The 26127-nt window shown below is 44.6% G+C and overlaps 3 protein-coding genes across 7 annotated transcripts in view; 2 read left to right on the forward strand and 1 right to left on the reverse strand.

Moving 5' to 3' along the window:
- LOC311366417 (integrin beta-3-like) overlaps positions 1–5562 on the forward strand; it is a gene marked incomplete at its 5' end in the record, with an annotated part of 24236 nt that extends 18674 nt beyond the window's left edge. Inside the window, 4 exons of the mRNA XM_084485207.1 lie at positions 367–467; positions 659–778; positions 3049–3215; positions 5437–5562. Of these exons, the coding sequence (XP_084341333.1) occupies positions 367–467; positions 659–778; positions 3049–3215; positions 5437–5505 (457 nt within the window). The 3' untranslated portion in view covers positions 5506–5562. The remainder of the gene's footprint in view (positions 1–366; positions 468–658; positions 779–3048; positions 3216–5436) is intronic.
- A 2101-nt stretch (positions 5563–7663) lies between these two features.
- On the reverse strand, positions 7664–14506 carry becn1 (beclin 1, autophagy related). 2 transcript variants are annotated; one of them, XM_084485465.1, is made up of 12 exons: positions 14470–14506; positions 14002–14133; positions 13802–13866; positions 13657–13715; positions 13203–13293; positions 12674–12810; positions 12124–12318; positions 11265–11411; positions 10605–10754; positions 10184–10244; positions 9035–9177; positions 7664–8647 (listed from the first exon to the last, which is right to left on the reverse strand). In XM_084485465.1, the coding sequence occupies exons 2-12, from the start codon at positions 14129–14131 to the stop codon at positions 8479–8481; spliced, it is 1347 nt and encodes a 448-aa protein (XP_084341591.1). In that variant the 5' UTR covers positions 14132–14133; positions 14470–14506; the 3' UTR covers positions 7664–8478. The 2 variants fall into 2 exon arrangements, with proteins under 2 accessions (XP_084341591.1, XP_084341592.1); XM_084485466.1 differs by lacking the exon at positions 14470–14506 and adding an exon at positions 14381–14399.
- Positions 14507–20212: 5706 nt separating this feature from the next.
- LOC311367036 (uncharacterized protein) overlaps positions 20213–26127 on the forward strand; it is a 30413-nt gene continuing 24498 nt past the window's right edge. For 3 of the 4 annotated variants that reach the window (XR_014639658.1, XM_084485846.1, XM_084485847.1), the window contains exons 1-7: positions 20640–20735; positions 20865–20918; positions 21148–21228; positions 21727–21815; positions 22049–22088; positions 22461–22576; positions 22898–25813. Coding sequence is in view for 3 of the 4 variants with exons in the window: in XM_084485846.1 (XP_084341972.1) it covers positions 20641–20735; positions 20865–20918; positions 21148–21228; positions 21727–21815; positions 22049–22088; positions 22461–22576; positions 22898–25813 (3391 nt within the window). In the remaining variant the exon portion in view is untranslated. Of the gene's footprint in view, positions 20257–20639; positions 20736–20864; positions 20919–21147; positions 21229–21726; positions 21816–22048; positions 22089–22460; positions 22577–22897; positions 25814–26127 lie in introns of those variants that run through there. The other variant, XM_084485848.1, reaches the window with a different exon arrangement.

The following is a 26127-nucleotide window of genomic DNA, read 5'->3' on the forward strand; positions in this document are numbered from 1 at the left end:
CATTTCTAAACACAAATACATGTTTTATTAGTTAGAAGCGTTGAACTCCCATCTGTCAGCTGGCTTTATTTCATGAACCTAATTAGGGTACAATGTCACTTTGCTGGATTATGTGTTGACCGCTTCATGATGTATTGTAGTGCCTTTCCTGTATGTTAGTGAACCCATCCTTTTTGAGAACTGTACCGCTGAAAAGGTCCAGGCCACTCCCTAATGAGCCTTATTCATCCAGTGGCCAACTGGGTTCTGAACAATAGCTGGGTGGGAGAATTTTGATTCAATTTTCATTTTGCTACCAAACAAATGTCCCCAGTGTGCTATTTCCAAAGTAAACTGATTTTAATCTGTCATTCTGTCTTGTTTCAGAGAGTGTGTGGAGTGTAAACACTTTAAGAGAGGGAAGCTGTTTGAGGACAACTCCTGCAGTCACATTTGCAGGGATGAGATTGAACTAGTAGACGACTTGGGTGAGTCCTGACATTCATGAAACAAGTTTGTGGAATGACACCTACCAGGCCTGAAGGATCTGGAACTATCTGGAGTATAAAAAAATGCATCTGTAATTATTGTAAACAATGATAACCAATTATATTACAATTCTCCTAAAACTAATCAATGACATTTTAATCGTAATAATTCCCCTCCTATCATCCTGCAGTGCTCCACGATACGAACGCTGTCAACTGTACCTACAAGGACGAGAACGACTGTGTGGTGCGCTTCCAATACTACGAGGACGCCAGCGGGAAGTCCATCTTGTTTGTCGTCAAAGAACCCGGTAAGAAAATAGTGTATTTCAAAATTGTGTTTATCCCAATTTTCATTGAAATGTGTGTTTATTATAACACACACACACACACACACACACACAGACACACACACACAATCAATGAAAACACACCCACGATCAATGAACACACACACACACACACACACACACACACACACACACACACACACACACACACACACACACACACACACACACACACACACACACTAAACACACACACACACATACAATAAACACCTACACACACACAATGACCACACACCCCACCACGTCGGTGTCATGAGGTAACGTAGCGTTAAGAGAAGGCCGTTCAGCTTCAGAGGAGTGGAGTGTGTGTTGTTCTGGCTCCCCAGGGTGGGTCGGGGGGGCTGGGGCCGTGTGTTTAACGGGAGCGTGTGTTTGATTAAGACACAGCGGGACAGCGGGGGTGGAGAGCCATGCATGCCTTGAAGATGGGGCGTCCCGCCAAGTTCAAGGAAGTCATTAACACGGGCCACTCCCCCCCCCCCCCCCCCCCCCATTCCTCGGAAGGAAGGAAGGAACGAGCTGACGTTTCACAAAACACTGACAGGGAGAGGGAGAAAAAGGGAGAGACAGTGAGATGGGTTTGGAAGAGGGAGAGGAGAAAAGGGGAGACAGTAAGGACAGCAGAGGAGGTCCAAAGGTAATAGAAATAAATAGAAAATAGAAATCTGAATATCAATACGTACCTGAACAACGCTGGGTGACACACACAAGTAGAGATAACAACCGCCTCTTCCTGTCGCGCTGTTCCAAGATATACTCTGACAGCTCCACTCACAGGCTTCTCTTGTTTCACTCCTGGACAACGGGGCAGTAAAACACACAGAAAAACAGAAAAACACAACCTCAGCATCAGAACAATGTAACACTGTTCAGAATTGTTTGGGGTTGAATACACACGGGAACTACACATCTCCGGACCAAAGCCTGGTGAAAGTCTAAATAATGTAGGATGGATAAAAACAGAAAACACACAACCCACAAGAATGTTATGACTCTCAGACATCATTCACCCAACTGAAATAATCCTCCTTCAGTGTAACACAGACGGGCTTAGGGAAGAGGCGGAAAGACAGAGCCTGTCGAGGAGGTATAGAATGATGGAGAGAGAGAGACTGTCAGGGAGGTATAGAAAAGTTCACCCGGCCACCAGTTGACTAATATATAATGGATGATCACACACACACACACACACACACACACACACACACACACACACACACACACACAAGACACTTGTGTGGACCAGATGCGGCGCTGTGGTTTGGGACTGTGAGGATGTGGATTACTGCTGATCCTGACAGAACAAACCATCCAGCAGTGCCTGGGCCACAGTGGGCCTCTCTGGTTCACCAGCAGACACACAACACCGGCGAGCTCTTCCTTCACCCTGTGACCCCTGACCTCCCCCCATGACCCTAGTGCCTTGCCAAAAACCTCCAACCTCCAACCTCCACTGGGACCTCTCCGTGCCCCTCAGTCCCCCTGGCCCTGGTTCTCCTTGGGTTTGGAGGGGAGTGCTTGTGGTCTGTGGCGCTACAGTATTGTGAAAGTGACCCCGCCCCCCCCCCACCCCCCCCCCCCTTCTCTGCAGCAGAAGTGGAACATTCCGGATCCCCAAAGTAAAAGTCCTGTCATGTTTTTGCTGCTTAGCTTTCGCTGTGGGTTGTGGCAATTAACTCTGGGGGTTGACACCATGGAGGGACTTTTATTTTTCAAACATGTTTTTTCTAGCCCGCTCCTTATCTCGCCTGAAGCACATTGAGTGGTGGATAAAGTACTCATATCCTGTACTTTAAAGAGTAAAAGTGCCGACATAGACTTGCATTTTACGGGACAAACATAGTGAGGCCAACGCCACTAAATTGGCTTGTATTCTCCACTCAAGCCTTAAGCACACCAAACCCTCATAACTTCACCATTTCCAATCCCTAAACATAACCTTCTTTTAATTCAATAACTAAACGTAGCCATCTCTAACACCGACAAATAACCATTGCAAACCATTACAAAAAATGTAAAAGAGTGTAATTGTAGTAGTCTTAGTTTTCTCATGTTTGTACCTAACCTGCCCGTATGTTATTAATGCAGGTCACACGATGTCCCTTTGCTGCAATCCTGGTCAGGTGGTCTCCCTTGTAACTGAGTCATTGGATCTCAATCTTATGAACCTGAAGAATAAAGAAGTGTACTAATGAAAATTAAATCACGCTCACACCCCCCCCCCCCAGACTGCCCCAAGGGCCCGGACATCCTGGTGGTGCTGCTGTCGGTGGCGGGGGCCATCCTGTTCCTGGGCCTGGCAGCGCTGCTCATCTGGAAGCTGCTGGTCACCATCCACGACCGGCGGGAGTTCGCCCGCTTCGAGGAGGAGCGTGCGCACGCCAAGTGGGACACGGTCAGTGGGGGTGGGCGGGCGGGTGGGTGGGTGGGGTTGGGGCCGTGTGTGTGTTTGTGTTGGGTTTTGGGATCATGTTTGTGTCGGGTGTGTGGGTCTTTTGCGGGTCGTGTGTGTGTGTGTGTGTGGGTTGAGGCAGCTGTGTGTGTGTGTGTGTGTGTGTGTCTGTGTGTGTGTGTTGAGGGGCATGTGTGTGTGTGTGTGTGTGTGTTGGTGCATGTTTGTGTGGTGGTGTGTGTGTGTGTGTAGTCATGGGGGCATGTGTGCGTGTGTGTGTGTGTGTGTGTGTGTGTGTGTGTGTGTGTGTGTGTGTGTGTGTGTGTGTGTGTGTGTGTGTGTGTGTGTGTGTGTGTGTGTGTGTGGGAGGGTATTTTGGTTCAACATGCATCAATTTTTATTTTTTTTATTTTCAATACACAACTTCTTAAGCACAGCAGTGTTTTTTGTGCCACCTTCTTTTTTATCAAACTGCAGCAGCTTGACCACGGAGACTTTGAATACCTCACAAAAGGAACGTTGCAATCAGCAGATTTTGCACAGTTCTCCAGTGTGTGCACGGTGCACAGCGCACACAGTGCACATGAGTGCACACATTTCAGTGCGCTCATCATTTGTTTCATCTTGGCGCTACATTTCGAAAAATGTGTTTGCCTTTCCTTTGCAGGTGGCGAATGCCAAAGTATTCGATGTATTTAGTTTTTTTGATTTTTTTTCGATCTCCCGTTAGTTACACAAAATTGTTGTAGTGACACATGTGATGTTACGCATCCCTAACTGGTACTTGCGTACCAGTTATGTGCACCCCTGTATATATATATATGTATGTGTGTGTGTGTGTGTGTGTGTGTGTGTGTGTGTGTGTGTGTGTGTGTGTGACACAGTGTTTTTCTTAAAGGTTGATAAACAAGGCATACGCTTAAACATGTGCACTACCAACACACACACACACACACACACACACACACACACACACACACACACACACACACACACACACACACACACACACACACACACACACACACACACACACATCTTGTCTCTCTCTGATGGTTGTGATTAGTAAGCAGCATGCTGGTGCTTCCAGCAGAACAAAAGGCAGTAGTGATTCCCAGAGGAAGGGTTCGGTCTGGAATTAGCTGACGCTAATTAGCTTCTGCTGGTTATAGGCAACAGTTTGGCCACACACACACACACACGCCGCAACACACACACACACACACACACACACACACACACACACACACACACACACACACACACACACACACAGATACACACTTACTTACACATACACTTGTGTGTGCAGATGTTTTCATAAACCTGCTCATGCAGCACTTTTTGTAGCTACTACAATATTGATTGCTTGCTTTGGTTGTTCCCGGCCTCTCTAAGCCTCAAGCTAAATTCTAAAATCATCAGCAGAATGATGGAGAAATGCTACATTTGAGTCATCAAGCATGTTTCTGGGTTGTATTCAAAACATTCCACTCCTTACTTAACCAATGGACTGACCCCTACCTGAGCTATTATAACCCATCTTTGTACTATCGAACCCCTACCGTCTAACCTCTACCTGTCTCAGTACCACTGTCTCACCCCTACCTGCTCCTTAATGACCTGTCTCTGTATTCACTGTCTAACCCCTACCTGCTCCTTAATGACCTGTCTCTGTACTGTCTAACCCCTACCTGCTCCTTAATGACCTGTCTCTGTATTCACTGTCTAACCCCTACCTGCTCCTTAATGACCTGTCTCTGTATTCACTGTCTAACCCCTACCTGCTCCTTAATGACCTGTCTCAGTACCACTGTCTTACCCCTACCTGCTCCTTAATGACCTGTCTCTGTATTCACTGTCTAACCCCTACCTGCTCCTTAATGACCTGTCTCTGTATTCACTGTCTTACCCCTACCTGCTCCTTAATGACCTGTCTCTGTATTCACTGTCTAACCCCTACCTGCTCCTTAATGACCGGTCTTTGTTTTCACACTCCTTCCTGCTCCTCCATGGAATGTAAAGCTGTGATTTGCCTTGTTGAAAGTGCCTGCTATAGTCATATACATTGTTAAATGCAAATCGTCACAACCTATCAAAACCCCATCTCTTCAATGGCTTTTCATGTTGTTCTTTTATTCAACCGTCGTTGAATGGCAGTAATGATAAATCTGTTGTTAGCAGGATGAGGATAACATTGTGTGTTCTCTCCTTCTCTCCACAGGGTCACAACCCTCTGTATAAAGGAGCCACTTCCACCTTCACAAACATCACATACAGAGGCAACCGCTGATCCCACGAGACTACGCCCAAACCACACGGGATCCTATGAGCTTTCACAGGAAGGGAAACAACAAGGGAACATTTAAGACAATTCTGGAACACCTCCAAATTCATGTGCAGGGTTCTACTGTCAGATGATGCTGAACGATGTGTTGGATTTGTGTTTGTAAATATGTAGAAATCATTTTTATCGAAGACACGTTGGTGTAAGGTCAGGACAAAAGCATCCGTTTATACTATGATGATTTCTGTTGTTTTGGTTTTAATTTATGGTTAAATGGACTTGAAGAATGTTTTCTGTTTTGACAAGAAGCAAAATGCAGATGAGTTTCAGTGAAGGACCCATTCTTAATCACTGATAGTCACTAATAGTGTTGAAATTATCTGTCACAATCATGTGAGAATGTATGGGCTGTGATCTTTTTGGTTTAGGAAGTTTCCTAACTGACTGAAATGACCCAGAATTATCTGAGTGGTGGCCATGATGAGCCCTAGACCTCCTCAGAAGTCTCCTAATGCTAAGGAAATGTGCTTCAATGCTTCCTTTCTTGTCTCCTTTAGCATAGGTTACACTGGACTGTCCTTTTCCAAAGGAAAGGAGATAATGCCGTCCCACAATTACTTTTGCTAGGAACATTCAAAGCAACGCACCATTCGGCCGTGCACAGAATCAAACAATCAACATGGCCGACAATTGTTTTCCCACACTCATGCTAATTGTGATCAATGTCGACTTAATGTGAGTGGACAGGAGTGTGAGCGTGGGCAACCATTATCAACGTGGCAACTACTTTGTTTCCCTTATGTGATTGGTATTGGTATTCTTTTTTTATTGAAATCCCAGCAGTAGTAATAAAGTTACATTTGACGTAGTGTAACGGCAGTCAGATTATTTTGGCACCGAGGTTGTCTGTTCCTGAGTCCTTATAAATTCTCCTTCACATCTTTACTTGTCTTCATGACTTTTCCATCGAGTTCAAGGAAAAGATGTTAGGAAAGGACATAGGACATCATTTTTTGTCGACTATCACATCGTAACCACGGTGAAGTAAAATAAGGAGTCCTTATTCACCTTGCTGCCATATTGGTTCTAAAAACGAGTTGGGTGGGGGGAACTGAATGCAGAATTCAGTTAATTCTGCATTCATTAACGGCATTCTGCATCAGTCCACATCACAGCTAGCATTTAGAACCAAGACGAAACCAGGACGGAGCAGAGCTGGCCACTCGGTGAATGAGGCCCATGATTCTTCTTCGATGGAGTGGTTGTTTCAACACCTGAATCAGCTTGAGGATAGTAGACTGCTGACTTATTAATACCAAAAATAGATCAGACCGTTTTAATGGTTTCACTCAGACTAGCGAGCAGGACGAATTCCTTCAGAGGTACGAAAACAACATACCCTCATGGTCGCCATATCTTTTCATTTTTTTCCTGAAAAAGAAAACATGCCATAAAAATCTCAAAGCCCACGATTAAAGACTTAAACACTGAATCCGGCAGTCAGTTGTGATTCATTTGCAACTGGATTTTGGCAGGTTCACCTTGAGACAACATTCCCCATCTCAAACTGAAGAGCAGCAGTTTGTTAAACTGATAAATGCTCTCCAGTAGTCATGAGGCTCCACCACAGCGGATTGACCTTTAGCGTTTCATTGATGTGTATTCTGCCTTCTTCATGTGTGTTGTTTTTGGAGAAATTACTCTTTTATAGTCCATAAAGCTAAACCCACAGGATGTGATCAAGATCAGGTCATCCTTGTTATTCTGAAGATCGGATTAACAGAAAAAAGGGTTGGTATTTAAACAAACGTTCAAATATACAAAGGGGTAAGAAAAATAAAAAAATTTAAAACCAATCAACCATCCGTCATCCTGTGCTGGAATAAGGAAACTTTTTTCAGGATTTATATTTGTGTAACTCACTGCTTCCCTCTTCTGGACTATACACACACCGCAAGGTAGGGTTCTTCCCCAGTGTGTTAGAGCAGGTTAGAGTCAGTTACAAAGTAATATATTTGGAAGAAACGCTAAGATAAATCTGTTAATGTATTTCTTGGAAAAGAATATTGTGATCCATATCAGAATTTAGACTGAACCGATCATATTTCAACACTATATGACATTACTAATACTGCAAATCAATATGCAAACCATGGAATTATATAAGATATTATTTATTGCAAATTGTACACGTGCTGCTGTCAAACATGTGACTTCTCTCAGTGATTCACAAATACCCGATTCACATAACGCAGCAGATGACTAGGTAAAACCAAGATATTGGTACAAATCCTGACTAGTTTCATCACTGTACAATTAATACACAGGCTGAGAAACTCCAGTTGAAACAAAAAACTGATGAATTACAAGATTTTACATTTAACATTCGACAGGGACCAGGATTTCTTACCAGAAATATACCACAATTAAATAAACACTTTACCAAATCTGGGACTGGATACATTTCATGTCAGCCAATCAGAAATCAAAATGACATATCTCGACAGTCCGTTATGCAGAAAACAAACTGTGTTTTCCTACAGTTGTACGAGTACATGAATTCAACGTCTTGTGTCAGTTCGGTGTCTATTGTGCATTCTTCTACAGTCTTGACCTAAGATTGGCTGATGGCCACACTGCAACACTGTTATCAAACGATAAGATGCACACCTCGGGGCAACACCCACACATCCTTGGAAAAAACTTCTCCTTCCTCCCATTGGATAGACTCCCTCCATCACAGCCAATCCTGTGCCACAAAGCGCATATTTACATCCTCATTGATGACTACACCAGCTGAGTCACCTCACCATAACTAGCACAGTTACTTTCAGCACGGGAAGGAGGAGCTTGTCATTAGGTGAATTGGTGTAGTGATTGGTTAATATTGTAGAAGTGGTCTCCTAGGCACGTAATCGGCCAGAACTGGTCTTGGGTAAAAGCATGGAAATCAGTGAATCCGATGCAGAAGAGCCCGCTCTAGCGGTTGTAGAACTGGGAGGAGACCCAGGCCAGGCCCCACTTGAGGTTGGTCAGCATGAACTTGAGGGCCTTTGTCCACTGCTCCTCAGAGTTGAACTGGGTCTTGATGGAGTAGGAGCCCCCACTGCCACCCGTGTCCTCAATCTTACCCTTCTCCACGTCCATCCTGGCAGAGGAACAAACTCTTTGTTAAGATTCAACGCATGTTTCTTAGGTATTACCCCTTTTTGCATATTACTGAATTCAACTTTCAAAACGACATTTGCCTTGAAAATATCATGCTTTTATACAGTCTATGTGAACTCTGCCAGGTTATCATTAGCATAATGACATTGGTTGGTAGTATAGAGACCGCTTCCTGCTGCATCTCCTAATATGGGCCTTGTTCGTAGAGCAGCCATCTTGCCTCCATTTTGGATCTATGCTCTACTCGGTTCTAAATGCCTGCTGGAATGAAGGCGGAACATGCCTAGCTAGTGTCAAGATTGTTGCACGGTGAATAATCCTGCCTTCCAGCTAAATGTGTCTGGGTCTGGGGAGTAGGAAGCAGTACCTGTATGGCAGACAGAAACCTGTGTCCCCTTTCTCCACCTCCTCCTTGAACTGCTGCACACAGTCCAGGAAGGCCACCATGGCGTGGTCAAACTTGTTGTCCCAGAAGAAGCGCAGGCCCCCGGAGCAGTACAACGGCAGCTCCTACGGCATCGACCACGACAACATTTACATTTAGGGGATTTTTGCTGACGCTTTTACCCAAAGCGACTTATAACCATTCATTCACACATTCACACACCGACGGCGGAGTCAACCACGCAGGGCGACGGCCGGCTCGTCAGGAGCAGTCAGGGTGAGGCGTCTTTCTCAGGGACACCTCGACACTCTAGGAGGAGACGGGGATCAAACCAGCAATGGTCTTTCTACTGAACTACTGCAGACAACACCGTTCAGTGAGTAAATAATAACTCATTGGATTCATATAGCGCTTTTTTCAAGGCGAAAAAATCGAATCGCTCATCATAGTGAGTGTGTCTGTGGGGCAGGAATCACATCTCATTCACTACCAGTGGATGAAGTGCTTTAAGTGACACCACATTAAGTTATTAGCAGGGTTCATGCAAGCCACTTGGTGTTCATATAGTTGTGAGGCCTGGGATATACTGTATAAGTAAATATAGTGAGTATAAGTATGGTTCTGAGTAAGAGGACGATTCAGTGGTGTTAAAGCACAGGCTCTTTACATAGCGTGTTCCCCATTGTACCGTTCCTGGATGTCTCACAGGTGTACTAACTTCTAATATGAGAGGGTACCCCCTCACACACCTGTTCTGAAACATTACACTATGCATCATCAATTCATTGTCCTTGAAACATTTGTGGATAGTTTAGTGGTCTCATTCCTCAGAACGCAAAATGACCCGCACCAATGTCAACATGCATATCAGGCAGACTCTCTTACATTACAAAACAGTCAGCAAAGTCAAGTAAGGAAATTAATCCTGCTTGTCAAGGACAACTAGTGCAGACCAGGTGAATATGTCTGATTATTTTCACATAGAAAGTTGACCTTCGCACACCACACCAAACACACCTCAGGGACGTACTCATTACCCATCTATTGTAAGCAGAAGCCGTCATAATCAGGGATACACGTTCGATAACGCTGGAAGAATGGATGTGGGTTGGGGGACAGGGTAATCTGTACCTTTGATTTGTCAGTCAGACTCTCCAGGTAGGAGTGGTTCCCATAGGGTACGAGACGATACCTGCAGGGAGTCCGGAGGGTTATTCAGCAGACAAGGGGCTCAGTCTACAGGGGGAGGGGTGGAGGGATGGGTGGAGGGATGGATGGACAGGTGGAGGGATGGAGGGAGGGATGGGTGGAGGGATGGATGGACAGGTGGAGGGATGGATGGACAGGTGGAGGGATGGAGGGAGGGATGGGTGGAGGGATGGATGGACAGGTGGAGGAATGGAGGGAGGGATGGGTGGAGGGATGGATGGACAGGTGGAGGGAGGGATGGATGGATGAAGGGATGGTTGGTAGGTGGGTGGGTGGAGGGATGGGTGGATGGGTGGAGGGATGTATGGGTGGGTGGAAGGATGACGAGTGAACGTGTGTGCACCTCTGGAAGCTGAGGCCCATCTTGTTGGCCAGGGCGTGCAGCAGTAGCACCGTCTGGCCCCAGGCGGCGTTGATCTCGTTCCACTCCACTGGGACGCTGGGCAGCCGGCCCAGACGGAAGTTGTTGATGGTGCCAAACTGACCGCTGTGCCTGCACCACAAGGAGGGCAAAGAAAAATCTCAGCCATGTTGCAATATTCTGCTTAAAATAGACTTCCCCACGTGAATATTAAAAGATGTTGCGTCCCTTGATCTAGTTTGACCTCGGCTGTGTTTACTCTCCATTCACTCTGTGCTTTGAGCATACTAATAAGATCCACCATCAATTTGTCCAACTATTCTTAATGATCTGATATGCAGACATAATAGACATCATCTTCTGCATTTGTTTTTTTATTTCCATTCTCAGTTTTCATAAAAGTATTTTCAAAATAGTTTTGACGGGTCTACCAAAGCTTGAAACTGGTTTAAGCCAGACTGACAAATGTAAACAGAGCTAGGAACTGATCATTAACAGTTCTTAACTGGTCGAATCAGGCATTAACGGCTCAGAAAACGTCTATGCTGGTCTAAACCAGTCTAAATCGGTGTACCCCGTTCCAGGCAGTTCAGCCCAGATATGAACTGCCCCTGACTGGTCCAGAGACGCCGTGTCTCTCACCAGATGTGGAAGGTGGCGTTGAACACGTTGGTCTTCTTGAGGCGGTCCAGCTGGATCTGGCAGTAGCGCATCTGGTTGTCCACACTCTTCAGCTCGTCGTCTAGCTCCAGCTGCTGCCGCTTGAACTCACTGTACTCCTTTTGGTACCTGGGGCACACACACACACACACGCACGCACGCACGTGCACACACACACACACAGACATTCACACAAACACAGCAACACACAAGCGAACACACACACACACACACACACACACACACACACACACACACACACACACACACACACACACACACACACACACACACACACACACACACGTTTAGACAGATGACAGAAAGATGCTTTCAATTTAACATTAACAGGACGATATAACATCAGTTCCATATTGTAATGCTATGATTGAATCTTGCTCATGGAAAGGCTGACGCCTCCGATTTCTCCCAGCCACACTTAGTTACTCACTTAGCCTAGTCTTACTCAAAGCCTAGTCTGCTAAATCAATAAATGTGATTGTAACTATATTCATTATCTGTATCTGGTTCATATAGGGCTGGGAGATGGAAACATTTCTTATAGCGATAGTCATGGCAATTACCACAAAATGATCACAATATGCTAATGAATTCCATTCTTAAAAGTCTAAAAAGTCAGGGTCATTAAATTGACATGCAGGGGAATTCAAAGTAGGATATCAGACTAAAACTAGTATTTTAAGGTCATATCTTCACATTGTAATAAATGTAGACTAAGACGATGATGGTACAATACCCAATGGATGACCCGATAGTATTGGATTACTGTGGAGGCCTAGTGTTACATTGACTGATCCTCTATATTATTATCCAGACTCACTGGAGCTCCTCGGTGTCGAGCTGCTGGGAGTGGCTCCGGCCCTGGGCCAGCTCCTGGGCCACGGAGGCCCGCTGCTCCTCCACCGCCTCCAGCTCCTGCACCAGCACCTCCTCCCCCTCCTTCAGCTGGTGCAGCTCCGCCAGTAGGCTCTCCTCCTCCTCCACCTGCAGCTCAGAGAGCAGCTCCAGACACTGCCTGAAGGGGAGGGCACATGCACACTGGTCTGAGTGGGAGTGTGTTTAGATCGGTTTGTGTGTCCATGTGTATGACGTTTACATCGGGGGGTGTGTGTGTGTGTGTGTGTGTGTGTGTGTGTGTGTGTGTGTGTGTGTGTGTGTGTGTGTGTGTGTTTAGGTCGATGTGTGTGTTTATGTCGGTGTGTGTGTGTACGATGTTTATACCGGTGTGTGTGTTTATGTCGGTGTGTGTGTGTGTATGATGTTTATACCGGTGTGTGTGTGTGTGTTTATATCGGTGTGCGTTTATGTCTCCGTGTGTCAAACATGTGGGTGCCTGTGACAGAGACTCAGGCACAGAGCAGCCCTCTTACTTGTAGTTCTGACACTCGTTCTCGGTGATGTTGAGCTGGTTGTCCAGGTGGTCCAGCAGGGTGTCAGTGCACTCCTCACACAGCGGGTGGTCCACGTCAGTCTGGCCCGACATGATGTCAAACAGGTCGCTGGTCACCTGGGGACGGTTGCCATGTCAACAAATGTTGTATGTTTTCTGTATTCTATTATTTTGTTAAGTTTGTCAGGGGATTTTTTTTATCCCAAGCTACTTCAAAGATGAATCGAGATACAGATCATCAAGTTAGGGCAGAGAGAAAACAGGGAGAAGATAGTATCATGACTATGGTGTCTTAATCCCATCCAAAGGTTCTAGGTTTAATCCCCAGTGTCTACCTGTAGGCATCCTTCGGCAAGAAGCCCTAACAGACCACCTGTTCCTAAATAACATGCTCAAGGCCACGGCCACTCAATATTACCGTCAATCACAGAAGCCAGCGTTACGTTTTCTATTCATAATGGTTTATTATAAATAAAATCAGGTGGTGCTGGTTCATAAGAGATTCAAACCTTCAGCCTCCTGCTCAGGTTCTCCATGGTGCCGCCGTCAGAAGCTTCTCCGATCAGAGTAAAGCTGTTGGCGCTCTCGGTGGACATCATCCTGGTGGGGGAGGCGACAACTTTCAGAGGTCTACCATTTATAACAAGGCTAATTTTAGATCAACTACATAATTATCAATTGTTCCAGGTGAATTTGAGAGAGAAACTGTTAATGAAGCCTTTATAGATTCTGAATATTCTCCGACGTTGGGTGTTTGGGGGGGTAAGAGAAGGTCAGGTTAACTGGGATTAGGGCCCATAGAGAAAAGTTGGATGTTCCCCTTTTTAAAGAAAGGTTAATTGTAATTTAGATCATTGGGATAAGGATGTCGATAGCCCACATGTATACTTGTATGGCTATACAGTTTGAATTGCTAACAAGAGTTTTTTAATCTGGTTGAAATGGGTAACACCTATGTCTTACCTGGCAGGGGGGATGTATTTCCTCGCTATGCCATCCTGCTTACTTTCCACAAAGGTTTCCTGGGCAGACAAACAACAGGCTTTAAAATAGGTTTGTTTACACTCGCTGAAGAGACAGTTGACCGTTCACCAGGCAGCACACTCACCTCTGGTGCATGGTCTCCTTCGTTGTTGTCTGTCTGTTTGCTGGGGGTAACGGTCACCAAAGGCGCTTGAAATTAAAAGAAAAACAGAGGAAGGTCAAGTTGTAGCTCTGATCTGACAGCTTTGACACATGCATGACATCATCAGGGAATCTGACTCAGGACTTGTCAGTCAGATATGACACCTGTCACCCGACACCTACCGATGAGTTCCTGGATGGTCACACGGTCCAGCACATTGAACGATGTGTCCAGCTTCAGGGGCTGACTGCACCGCTGACACACGAAGCTGACCTGCATGGTGGTGCTGGTAGAGGACTTGGAGCCCTCCATCGCTGCGAGTCAGCAGACAAATGACAACACAGAACACTATTTATTAACAGCCCAGAGTCAACAGACTTGGTACAGCAGGCATCCACCAGAACAACAACCCGCTGACATAGGCCCTGTGCTGTCATCGCAGTTGATCTGTCCAGTTGAAACAGATTTAAGTTAGATACGCGAAAAGCTAATTTGCTAACCGCTAACAATTTACAGAATCTTTAGAAAGAAAGACCAACCAAACAATACTTTTATATATACATGTATCGTGCTATTCAACTGTTATAAATAAGCAGCAGCGTTCAATAGTTGATCCGAGGATCTCATAGTGAGAGTAATTTATGTTCTACCTCGAGACCAGTCTTCCTTGTTGATGTTTATCCCGGATATGACGTCGTCTTTGTTGTCGTCATCTCGTTAATGTTGCGGTCATGGAGGAGGCGGGACTTAAAGGAAGGACAGATATAGGATTTACATTTGACGTTGGGGTAAAAAAAAAAAATAGAAAATCATTAAATTGTACATCGATATAGAAATTACATTTTATAAAAAAATAAAAACATAAAAATAAAAATACATTTGTAGGTTGCACCAGTACTCCAGACAGTAGGTCCAACAGTTGAGAGGGGTTAGAGGGAGTGACGGTTGTACAACAGAAGCAGTTAGCTGGGTGACCGGTTTCCGGAGGAGGAGCGGAGTTTGACTCAGCGCGCGGCTTGTTGGCGAACTTTGTTTACTGCATCGGAGAGGTTTGGGGCTGCTACGGATTCCGTATCAAATTGAAACTTTGGGACTGAATCGATCAAGGCTTCCCCGTGAGGGGATAGTTTTTGGGATGGCTTCGGGAGGTGGCCAAGGGGGAAAGGGAAACAGACAGAAGGATGAAGGCAATAAAAGGGACAGGTCGGATGAATCAAATAGTGAGGGGGACAGCGATCAAGGCAGCCGGAAGGTTCCAAAGGTCCAGGGAGAAGGAGAATACAAGTTTCTTGTTAAGTTCAAAGATAAAAATGATAAAGCTTTAAATCCCCTCAAACTGTCGGATGATATAAAAGATAAAATGGGAGGTGTACTCAATGTGAGAATGCTGAGGAATGGAAACGTTCTGGTTTTCTGTAAATCACATGGTCATAAAGCAAAGGCCATGAAAGTACGTCATTTACTTAACAGGCCAATTGAGTGTTTCGTTCCTGGGGGCGGAGGGGTTAAGGGAGTAGTTTACATTAGCCCCGAAATCACTGAGAGTGCTTTAATTGAAAGTTTAAAGGGAGCTGAGATTGAGTCTGCCCGCAGATTCAAACAAGATGGCACAGCGGTATTGCTGACCTTCAAGCAGGAAACCATGCCAGAACGAGTATTCCTAGGGTATATGAGTTTTACAGTGAGAGAATACAGGCGTCCACCATTGCGTTGTTACAAGTGTCAACGTTTTGGGCATGCAGCAGCTGCATGTAGAGGGGACAGGAGATGTGGAAAGTGTGGGGGGGACCATGACTTTAAGCAATGCCAGGTGGAGAAAACAAAGTGCTGCAATTGTGGGGGTAAACATATTACTTCCTTCAGAGGGTGTGAGTACCATATAACAGCTGTGGAAGTTGAGAAAGTAAGAGCTGGGAAGGATATGTCTTATGCAGAGGCAATAAGACAAGTTAAGGGCACAGGGGAAGATAGCAGGCCAGTGGGGACCAGTGCTCACCCGTTGCCAGGAAAAGGGGATATATTGCGGACAGACGAAAAAAAGTCACTTCTTGCATTCATGGTAGATGTTGTGTGGGCAGCAAGGAATATTACTAAAAGGTCTGATGCTATCAAAATTGTGGTGGAGGCGGCTGAAAGGTTTCTTGAGGAGGTTGAAATGGGCCCAGAGGAGTTACACACATTCATGAGGCAGAAGCTTGAGGTGCAGGAGAGAGGGAGGGAGAGAGAAGGGAGGGGCAAAGGCAGGAGTGAGGGAAATGGTAAAGAAGGGGAAATGGACATGACTGAATATGAAGATACTTAATCTGCTGATGTTTTATTTATTACAATGGAACGCAAGGAGCCTTATCGCTAATGGCCAAGAGTTTAAAAGATATGTTGACATTTTTAAAGGAGAGTATAAACCAGCTGTATTGTGTATCCAGGAAACTTGGCTCAAACCCTGTTTGGACTTTGTGGTGCCAGGGTATGAATGTATTAGACAGGACCGAAGTGGGAAAGCAGGAGGAGGGTGTGCAACGTTTATAAGATCTGAGGTGAAGTACCAGAGGGTGCAAATAAATTCCTCTCTAGAGTGCGTGGTGGTAAAGGTGTGGGAAAACAATAAGTGGGTAAATATAGTTAACTTTTATAATCCCTGCTTGCCAGTCAGCATAATAGATTTGGAGGAGATTATGGAACAGATAGGGGTACCGGTTATTTGGCTAGGTGACTTTAATGCACATAATCCTTTGTGGGGAAGCAGGGTAAAAGATACTAATGGGAGCACAGTGGAGGACTTTATGGACAAATATGGTTTAGTATGTATGAATGATGGCAGGCCAACTAGGTTTGAAATTAAGACGGGGGCAGTTTCATGCATAGATTTAGCATTAGCATCCAGTGAATACGCAAGGGTAGGAGAATGGGACAATATGGATAGGTACTCAATGGGTAGTGATCACTTTCCAATACTTTTGAAGTTTGGGAAAACTTTGTTAACTGAGGATCAGACTGGACCAACCTTTTTTAACTATGGGAAGGCAGACTGGGAGAAGTTTTCTAGTAAGTGTGATAGTGGTCTAGACAGTGTGAATGGAGAGGGAACAATAGATGAGTGGAACAACAGTTTGTGTTCAATGATATTAAGTAGTGCATATGAGTGCATCCCTTTAAAGAGAAACTCTAAAACTAGAGTAAGTGTGCCATGGTGGAATAGGGCTTGTGATAAAGCAGTGAGGGATAGGAACTGTGCATATAGACTATTAAGAAGGTGCCCGACAGAGAATAATGCGATAGAGTACAAAAGGCTTAGGGCTAAGGCAAGAAGGGTAATTAAGGTTACAAAAAAAGAGTGTTGGAGAAGATATTGTGGAAAATTGGGCGTGGATACATCAGTTGGTGAAATATGGGCAGCAGTTCACCGTATGTCAGGAGTGGGAAGAAAAAGGAAAATGCCAGTATTGGAGGAAAAGGGAGTTATAGCGAAAAGTGATATAGAGAAAGCCCAAATGTGTGAAAGTAAGTTTAAGGATGTACATAGGGGAGTAAACATCGGGGAGGAAGGCATTAGAAAGAGGAATGAAACGCTAAGAAAAAACGTATCTAAACTTGGGGTTAATGACGATAACACTGATTGTGTTAATTTGTACTTTTCAGTGGAAGAGTTGCGCAGAGCCATAAAAAATGGGGGGAAAACAGCACCAGGGAAGGATGGCATAAGCTATGAGGTTTTTAAAAGACTAGGTGATCTAGTGGTGGAAGAAATGTTAGCACTTATAAATAATGTTTGGAAAGAAGGAAGGCTTCCATTAGCCTGGAAACAGGCAGTGGTTGTCCCAATTTTAAAACCAGGGAAGGAAGCAGAGCATCCAGGGTCGTATAGACCTATTGCACTAACAGCAGTGATATGTAAAATAATGGAAAGAATGGTGACTGATAGATTAGTATACAAACTGGAGAAGGAGGGGTGGTTTACACTAATTCAAAGTGGTTTTCGCAGAGGAAGAAATGCCATGGATTCTGTGATCTCCCTGGATTCGGATGTAAAGAAAGCCATGGTAAATAAAGAGGCAGTAGTTGCAGTGTTTTTGGACATTGAAAAGGCTTATGACATGTTGTGGAAGGAGGGGCTCATCATTAAGCTGTATGATGCAGGGGTTAGAGGCCGTATGCTAAACTGGATACAAGACTTTTTAAAGAACAGGGTCATCCAGGTTAGGGTGGGGGAGGCGATGTCGAATGGAACATGCATTGAGAATGGAACGCCACAGGGAAGTGTAATAAGCCCAGTTTTATTTAACATAATGGTGAATGACATTTTTAAAGACATTGGTTCAGGTTTTGGTTTTGCATTGTTTGCGGACGACGGAACAGTGTGGAAAAGAGGCAGGAACATCAAACACATAACAGAGAAAATCCAGGAGGCATTAAATAAAATAATGGAATGGGGAAGCAGGTGGGGATTTAAGATTTCAACGGAAAAAACTAAATATGTTGTATTTGGCAATAAGAAAACTGAGGGTCAAGGTTTGCAAATGTATGGGCAAGCAGTAGAGAGGGTAAAAGAGTTTAAATTATTGGGAGTAATGTGTGATGAAAGACTGACTTATAAAAAGCACATAGACAGTATTGTGAGAAAGTGTGATAAAGTTATAAATGTCATGCGGTCCTTATCAGGAAGTTTGTGGGGTGCCGGACAGGATACGCAGATGATGATTTACAGGGCAATGGTTAGATCGAGAATAGACTATGGGTGTTTGTGCTACGGGACGGCAGCAAAAACAAATCTCAAGAAGTTAGATGTAATGCAGGCAAAGGCGCTGAGAGTCGTCTGTGGGGCCTTCCGTTCCACCCCAATTGCAGCCTTACTTGTGGAAATGGGGGAGACCCCATTGGGTATCAGAAGGGCTAAGCTGGCTATGCAGTATATCTGTAAATTAAGGGGACATCAAGGGGAGAATGTGGGGGAGCTGGCTCTGGCAGGTGCATGGGAGTGGGGAGGAGCAAGAGTGAAAAGGGAAAGTTTCATTTTTAAAGTCAATGAGGAAATGGGGAGGATGGAGTTTGGGGAGGAGGGGGTGGCCCCGGTAGTGTACTGGCCAACTATACCACCATGGATTATACCAGTGCCGGAGATAGATATAAGTGTGTTAGCTCATGAGAGAACTGCAACAGTTGGGGGAATTGTAAAGGAAAGACTAAATAACACGTGGGGACAGTACATACAAATATACACTGATGGGGCTCAAGACCCAAGGACTGGGAAGTCTGGGTTTGCTTTTTGCATCCCAGATTTGAATGTTGTTAAGTGTAGGCGAGTGTCTGAGGGGGTTTCAGTTTACACCACAGAGCTGCTCGCAATAATCTGGGCTATGAAGTGGGTGGAGGAGGTCAGGCCAGGGCCAGCTGTGATATGCTCTGACTCTGCGTCAGTGCTGATGACATTGAGGGAGGGAGGGCTTGGAGCCAGGTCAGACCTCATGGTCGAGCTTCTTACCCTGATGTACAGGATTGAGCAGGTGGGAGAGTCAGTGGGGTTTATGTGGGTCCCAGCTCATGTGGGGATAGAGGGGAATGAGTTAGCTGATGGGGCAGCAAAAAGGTCTTTAAGAAGGGAAGAAATCGATGTAAAAATGAGGCTGGGGATAACTGAGTGTAGATCAATCATCAAAAAGAACATCATGGCTGTGTGGCAGGAGGAGTGGGATAAGGAAAAGAAGGGGAGGCATTATTACAGCTTGCAGAATAGAGTGACAAAAAGCCAGTGTTTTTTGGGAAAGGAAAGGAGGCATACAGTCATGATGACTAGACTGAGGCTGGGGCATTGCGGACTCGCATGGGACCTACAAAAACTTGGGAAACATGAAAATGGACTATGTGGAGCGTGTAAAAAACAGCAAACAGTGAAACATATCCTGATGGAATGCACTGGTCTCACTCGACAGAGGGAACATCTGTATGCAGCTGTGGAAAGCCTGGGAACAGCACCGGTTACGCTAAAGAGCCTCTTAAATCCATCTGAGAACCAGCCTGGGACTATAAAAGCTGTCCTGGACTTCATAACAGCCACTGGATTACCCCTATGGAAATAGGATGGACTGACTGCGTCTGAAATATATATATTCATGTATATATATATATATATATATATATCTTTTTATTTTTATTTTATTTATTTATTTTAATTTTATTTATTTTATTTTATTTATTTATTTTTGTTTGGTGGTTTATTTATTTATCTAATTATTTTGCCTGTGGGTGGCAGCAATGTGCCGCAAAGGCATACAGACTGCCGGAAATTAAAAGAAGAAGAAGAAGAAGAAGAACTCCAGACAGTAGGGGCGCTAGTCGGTGTTGCTGGTGGCGGGACGCTGTGTTGTCTATTCCCTGAAGAAGGGGAGAGTTGCGGGAAAACCTGAAACCAAAGCCGAGTTCCCGCTGGAGTCATACTGAAGAAGGTACATACATATTAAATGCATTTATAGATAACAGAAGAAAACAACGATGCACATATATTAGCAGGGGACATTGCTTACCATCTATTACTAATTTTGGTCCGATGTCATGATCTGAGCCTTCATCTGATACAGGTAGTGGTGTGAGAGTGTGTGACCACAACAAACCTTGGTTCACTTTCACTTTCTTCAGAATCAGTTACTTTTATTACATCTTATTGTACACAAGTACATTAAGAGTACACAAGAGTACAATTCGTAGGCTTGGTTCCTCAACATCCACATAACGGCAATAATTCAAGATAAATTAAGTCCCTAAAAGCGGGATCCCTCTTAAAGGCCAATTGTAAACAATATAAAATGTATTTGTTTATTCTTCCGAATTTAATGTCTTCAGTTTTAGAGACAATGAAAAGCCCCAGAGCAGAGGATGTCAGGAGAGGTATATCAGCGCTCTGGGAAACACTGCAGTGTCCTATATGGTGAGTGTCCGATTTGTGACAGTATATTGTATGGTTTTCCATAACGTTATGCTCTATGAATAACTATCTATATTCCTTCCCTTCTTATTTGATCCACAATGTGTTAACGTCTTGTTGTTCAATACTTAGCCTTGAACTGATGACCACACCAGTGTCGACTAAATGTGACCATCAGTTTTGCAAGTAAGTTTGTGTAACGTTAATGACTGTATTTAGGTATTTTCAAGTAAAAAATATATCTTTAGCCGATTTTACAAGCAACCAAAAAACACACCAGACACCGGAGTAGGACACAGCTTAAATTATCAATAATAAATCAATAACAGCAGCATGTGAAGGCCGGTGTTAATTTGTTCAAATTAGGGTGGTTATTCTGCTTTTATAATTGTGTATGTGTGTTTGTTTTCACCAGGTTCTGCATGCAGAAGCTTCTCGATGGCACCAAACAGAGAGAGGCAAAATGCCCGGTTTGCAAAGCCAAGGTCACTAAGAGGTAGGTTGAAGACTTATGCACCATGTTATTCTTATAAACATGGTGTTCTCTGTGGTTGATATTGACAACAGCAAATACAAGTGAATTCAAGGGAGATTACCAGAACATTAGTAACACGATCACAATATTCCATATATGCATGCAAAATCACTAGTATGGAAAAATGGACGAACAAGCTGGTAGAAGCTTTGATTGGTCCTCACCTTAAAGAACCAAACGCACCCTTCCTGTCTGCGCACATGTGATTGACAGGCAAGTTTGATTCACTGAACCAATCAGGGAAGAGATTGTGCATGCTGGTGCTCTTTGACTATGGCTTGGCATCGCTAACAAATTAGATTCAAATTATAGCTCTTAAATCTTACCTACAGCACCTTATCATTACATGATGTTCATAGTCTCAGTGAGTCAACAGTAAGCAAATTGTGAAAGAATTCATTACACTTATTTCAATAATTAATATTCTAATGAACCAATTATGTTATTTGACCCATTTAGGAGCTTACAGGAGAGCCCTGGGTTCCAGAGATTAATAACAGGTTTACAGAATATGATTGAAGCCTATGAAAATGACACCAGGACTAACTGTAAGTACCACGTTAGTTTGTTTTCACTGAATAATTGTCTGAATGGTCATCGTTCAAACCACAGCGACGCCATCAAAGGTTAGCAATTGGCAAGTTGGCATTTGAACCAATCAGAACTAGTCCCTTTAATATGCTGAGGTTTGCTTTTGAATGTTTGGTTACTCGTGGTCATGTGGAGCAAGTCGGTGTCACTGACGAGGTTAAATAGATGACTCTCAGCTTTGTTTCTCCAGACTTCACAGGATTGTCCCTGCAGAGGAGAAGGCAACAGAGGTAAGAAACCATTACAATACCTCAATATATTAAGAAGAAACTTCCTCAGAACTATATTAATGAGCAGTAGTAGCGTCTGATGCAGTGAAGTTAACACTTGAGGTCTATGTTCTCTCACTTGGGTTTCTGTTGGGAGTTTAGCTGAAGAATTCTGAACAAGCTGCAACGTGTCTATGGAAACTTTCAGAAGACATAAAACTTGTGTTTGCATTCAACCAATGCCTAGAGGCTAAAGCATGACTTAATTTCTATTGATTGTTGTTGCATTATGCTGCCGCTATTTTTTGACTTGTAATGTCCTCAATTGTAAGATTGCCTTGGCTTGAGTGTTATAAACAGTGTTATTTGTTGTGTGTTTTCTCTTTTGGCCAGCATGACGGAAGCTGAAGGAAGCACGTTTTTATCTGGAGACACATCTGATAATCACCATGACATCGGAGATAGTGAGGAACATGGTCTTTTAGGGACTCAGTCCTCCACCGTAGAAGGTAACTCCTGTCTCTCATTTGGCATGCTATTATGTTGCTGATCACAAATCATGCCACATTCATATCTATTTACAGCTTTCATTTCCACATATTCGCTGTTCTTTTGCATACTTTGAAGTTCAGAAGTCGTACTTTCGTATATTGATTTATAATTTGATTATATTTTAAATACAAATATATAGTTTACACTACCGTTTGAAAATGCTACATGTTGACATTAATACACATAAAACTTACTGGTATTGTATGCAAGAGTTATTGTCTAATTGACAGTCAGTGACCTATTCCAGGCTGGAAGAATTAATGAATTAATGTTCACAGCCAACAATGGATTTGCCAGCCTCATGGATTTAGAAGATTCCAACAGTTTGATGGTGATAAATGACGGCTTGGATACTAGCTTCAGTGAAACGGCACAGAGTTCAGGAGAAAAGAGATGCATCCATGTAGGAATCAGCCCTACCTTAGAGCCAGTAAAGAAACAAGAAATAGCTGAAGTGGTGGAAAAAGCAACATCAAGACCCAGGACGAGGGGCAAGAAGCGCCTCGCCCAGCTGGACTATCCCTCATCTCGACTCACGTTGGTTCCTGACGATGACCTGCAACAGCAAGCACCAAAAGACGATGCGGAGAAAGAAACCGAAAACCCCCAAAAAATCCAGCGTCAGACAAGGAAAAGTGTGGAGAAAGTCTCTCAGTGGCTCCTACAAGTTCCTCTCACAGAGAATCGGGTGTCCGAGGTTCACCCGGACCCCACCTCTAATCCAGAAGGCCCTCCCGCTTCCCCCACAGGGAGCGTTTCGTCGACCTCTACAAAGATCCTCAGACGAGCCAAGCCTGAGGCCGACCAGAAGACCGAAGAACAGGTCAAAAGTCTTGAAGACCAAGTGTTCGGGATTGTTTACACTCGCCGGGGGAAGAGGTCCTTCTCTCCACCACAACAACGTCTTCAACTCATCTCCCATGACCCATCACCAGTGGGTGAAGAACACAATCCTCACGCTGACACTGGAGAGCACCGCCAACACATTCCGGGTGATTATGAAACCAAATCCAACTCTGAGGGTGGTGATGGCGGTGTTGGTGTTGATGTTGTTGATGGTGTTGTGGAGATCCAACCGCAGATGTCAAACAAGCAATCCAGTGATGCAGACAAAGATTTTTCTAAAGAACCGAGAGCGTTGGACCTTAGTACAGATGTGAACATGATAGGAAAGCATCGAGAACAATCTGAGGAGCAGCCGCCACAGGAAGGAGAAGAACAACAAGATGAGGAAGGAGAAGCCAGCAGTCTGGCGTTTAACACCGCTGTGCTCCAGTTGGAGATAAAATCCACCAATCGTACAGGCCACGTGATGCAGGACATTGATACTGACCTTAAAAAAGAGAAACAGGAAACTGCCTCTAACAGGAGACCAGGGCTGAGGAAAGGGAAAAATGCAAAACCGCAAAAGAGAAAGTCAGCAAGAGGGACAAAACCACTTGTTCTAGTCGGCACTCTAGGAGGAGAAGCCGTTCCAGAGAGACCCCAGAGCAGGCTGGGGTGTGGAGAAGAACATGTTCAAATCGAGACTTACCCGAGCACCGAGGAGGTGGGTGCCACAGTAGGCAGGAGCACCCGCAGTAGAAGACCCCAGAACATTGCCAAGGAAGTTCCGGGTAGTTCTGCTGGAAAGCATCTTAACAAGAGGGCGATATCTACAAGAGGACAGACGTTTATGGTACCTGGCCCAGATCAAGATAATCTGGATCATACGTCTGCGGAAGCTAGAATCATTATATTAGATGACGTGAATCCAACAGGGGTAATGGTCACCAAAAAAAACGGATGTATCTGCGACGACGATATCGGAGGAATTGAGCAAGTTGAATCTGTTGAGGGTTCCATGGCTCCTTTGAGCAAGACTGAAGTTTTGACCCAAATGAATGGCTCTATAGTTGAAGTTCCTAATACCATAAGTCCTTGTGAGGCAAGTGCACCCTCTTTCGTACCAATAGATACAACTTGTAGAAGTCCCACTGTGGCAGCGGTACCAAGCCCTGCCCCTGAGAGTATCAAGTCAGCCAATCAGGATGGTGCACATACTGAAGATTCCATCAGTCGAATCAAATGTGTTGAGAGGGAGGAAGACGAGGATATGAGCGAAAGTGAGGTCGACACTGAACAGCTGATGAAGAGCTTCAAAGTGGCTAAAAGAAAGTCCTTCCATCTTGGCAGCCCAAAGGGAACCAGAAGCAGTGTTAGGTCAGACAAAAATACTCTGATTTCTGAGACGGGTGACTGTGTTTCAGGAACTGAATGTATAACAAATCAGATTCCCAAGGCCACAGAAAAATCAGCAACGGAAACATTGGAAAAGCCGCCAGAGATTGAAAAATCCTCTTGTGGTGATATGGTTGCCGCCTCTTATTCACCAATTCGAAACACAAGCTTGTCAGGGATAAGACTCCGAGGCTTGAGGAGGCGTCTTGTCCAATCAGAGGAAGTATTGAAGTTGGACAATGCAACCTTAACCAAATGCCAGGATAGTGCTGTAGGCTGTCTCTCGGGGAACACGGCCTCTAGTGCCCTCAGCCCCAATCAAGCTGCAAAAAGTAAAACGCAAAGTCTGCGTTGCACCATAACCCCTGATACATCTGAGTCAGTCCTGCTCTTCAGTGCGCTGGAAGTAGCTGAAGACGGCTCACTTGGTGTGGCCACAAGAAGTAAAAAGCACTCGCAAATTGCCAACAAATCCAAGCAGCCTACCAAGAGAAAACTTGATGACGTAACCCGTAAGCCCAAAACAATACCGTCCATTTCCACCGCCATGTCTGCCACGCAAATTGATACGGACAACAACGTGGAAGTACTAGTCAATACCAATGGCTCCATAACCCCTGACGGTCTCGTGCCACAAGTTGTTGAGTCTTCTGACAAAGGACCAGAAAGCAGCGGTCTGAGTGCCTGTTCGCCCATCAAAAAGAACACTATGAGGAAGAGGAAGGCGCAGAGGCTAGAGTCTTCATCAGATGAGGAGTTACCGTCTCTAGCAGAGATTTTCAGAGGTCATCCTCCCGAGGTCCAGTGTCATCGTCTTGAAGGCCAGGCTCAGAAAGGCCCAAGGAGGGAGTCTGGATGTGAGGAGTCCAGCGTTTCAGCAACGCCGCTGGCCAACCCACCCGTGTGTCCTCCAAGCCCAGACTTTGTGGAGTTCAGCCAGGCCTCTGTGGATCTCTTTGACACACCCGCTGAATGTAAGTCAGTTTAATTCAACCCTGTACACACTTACTATTTCACCACAGACATCACTTCAGCTGAGATCTTCTTTGTAACTCAGTGTAAATAATAACATAAGGGATGGATTGAATGTGATGTTACTCAAAAGTGTTTGTGCTGTGTACTGTGCTTTTCTAGTAATAAAGTTTGTTTTTATCCTACAGGTTTATTAGGTTATTAGATTGGTTTGGGATCCCTGGCAGCTCAGACTTTTAAACTTAAGACCGCTGTTAGTCTCTTTTAAGAGGAGCTGGCCAAAAGTCAGCTTTGTGTCAATTTGTGTTTTAGGTCA

The sequence above is a fragment of the Micromesistius poutassou genome, assembly GCF_964030765.1.
Source record: "Micromesistius poutassou genome assembly, chromosome: 21".
Lineage (NCBI taxonomy): Eukaryota > Metazoa > Chordata > Actinopteri > Gadiformes > Gadidae > Micromesistius > Micromesistius poutassou.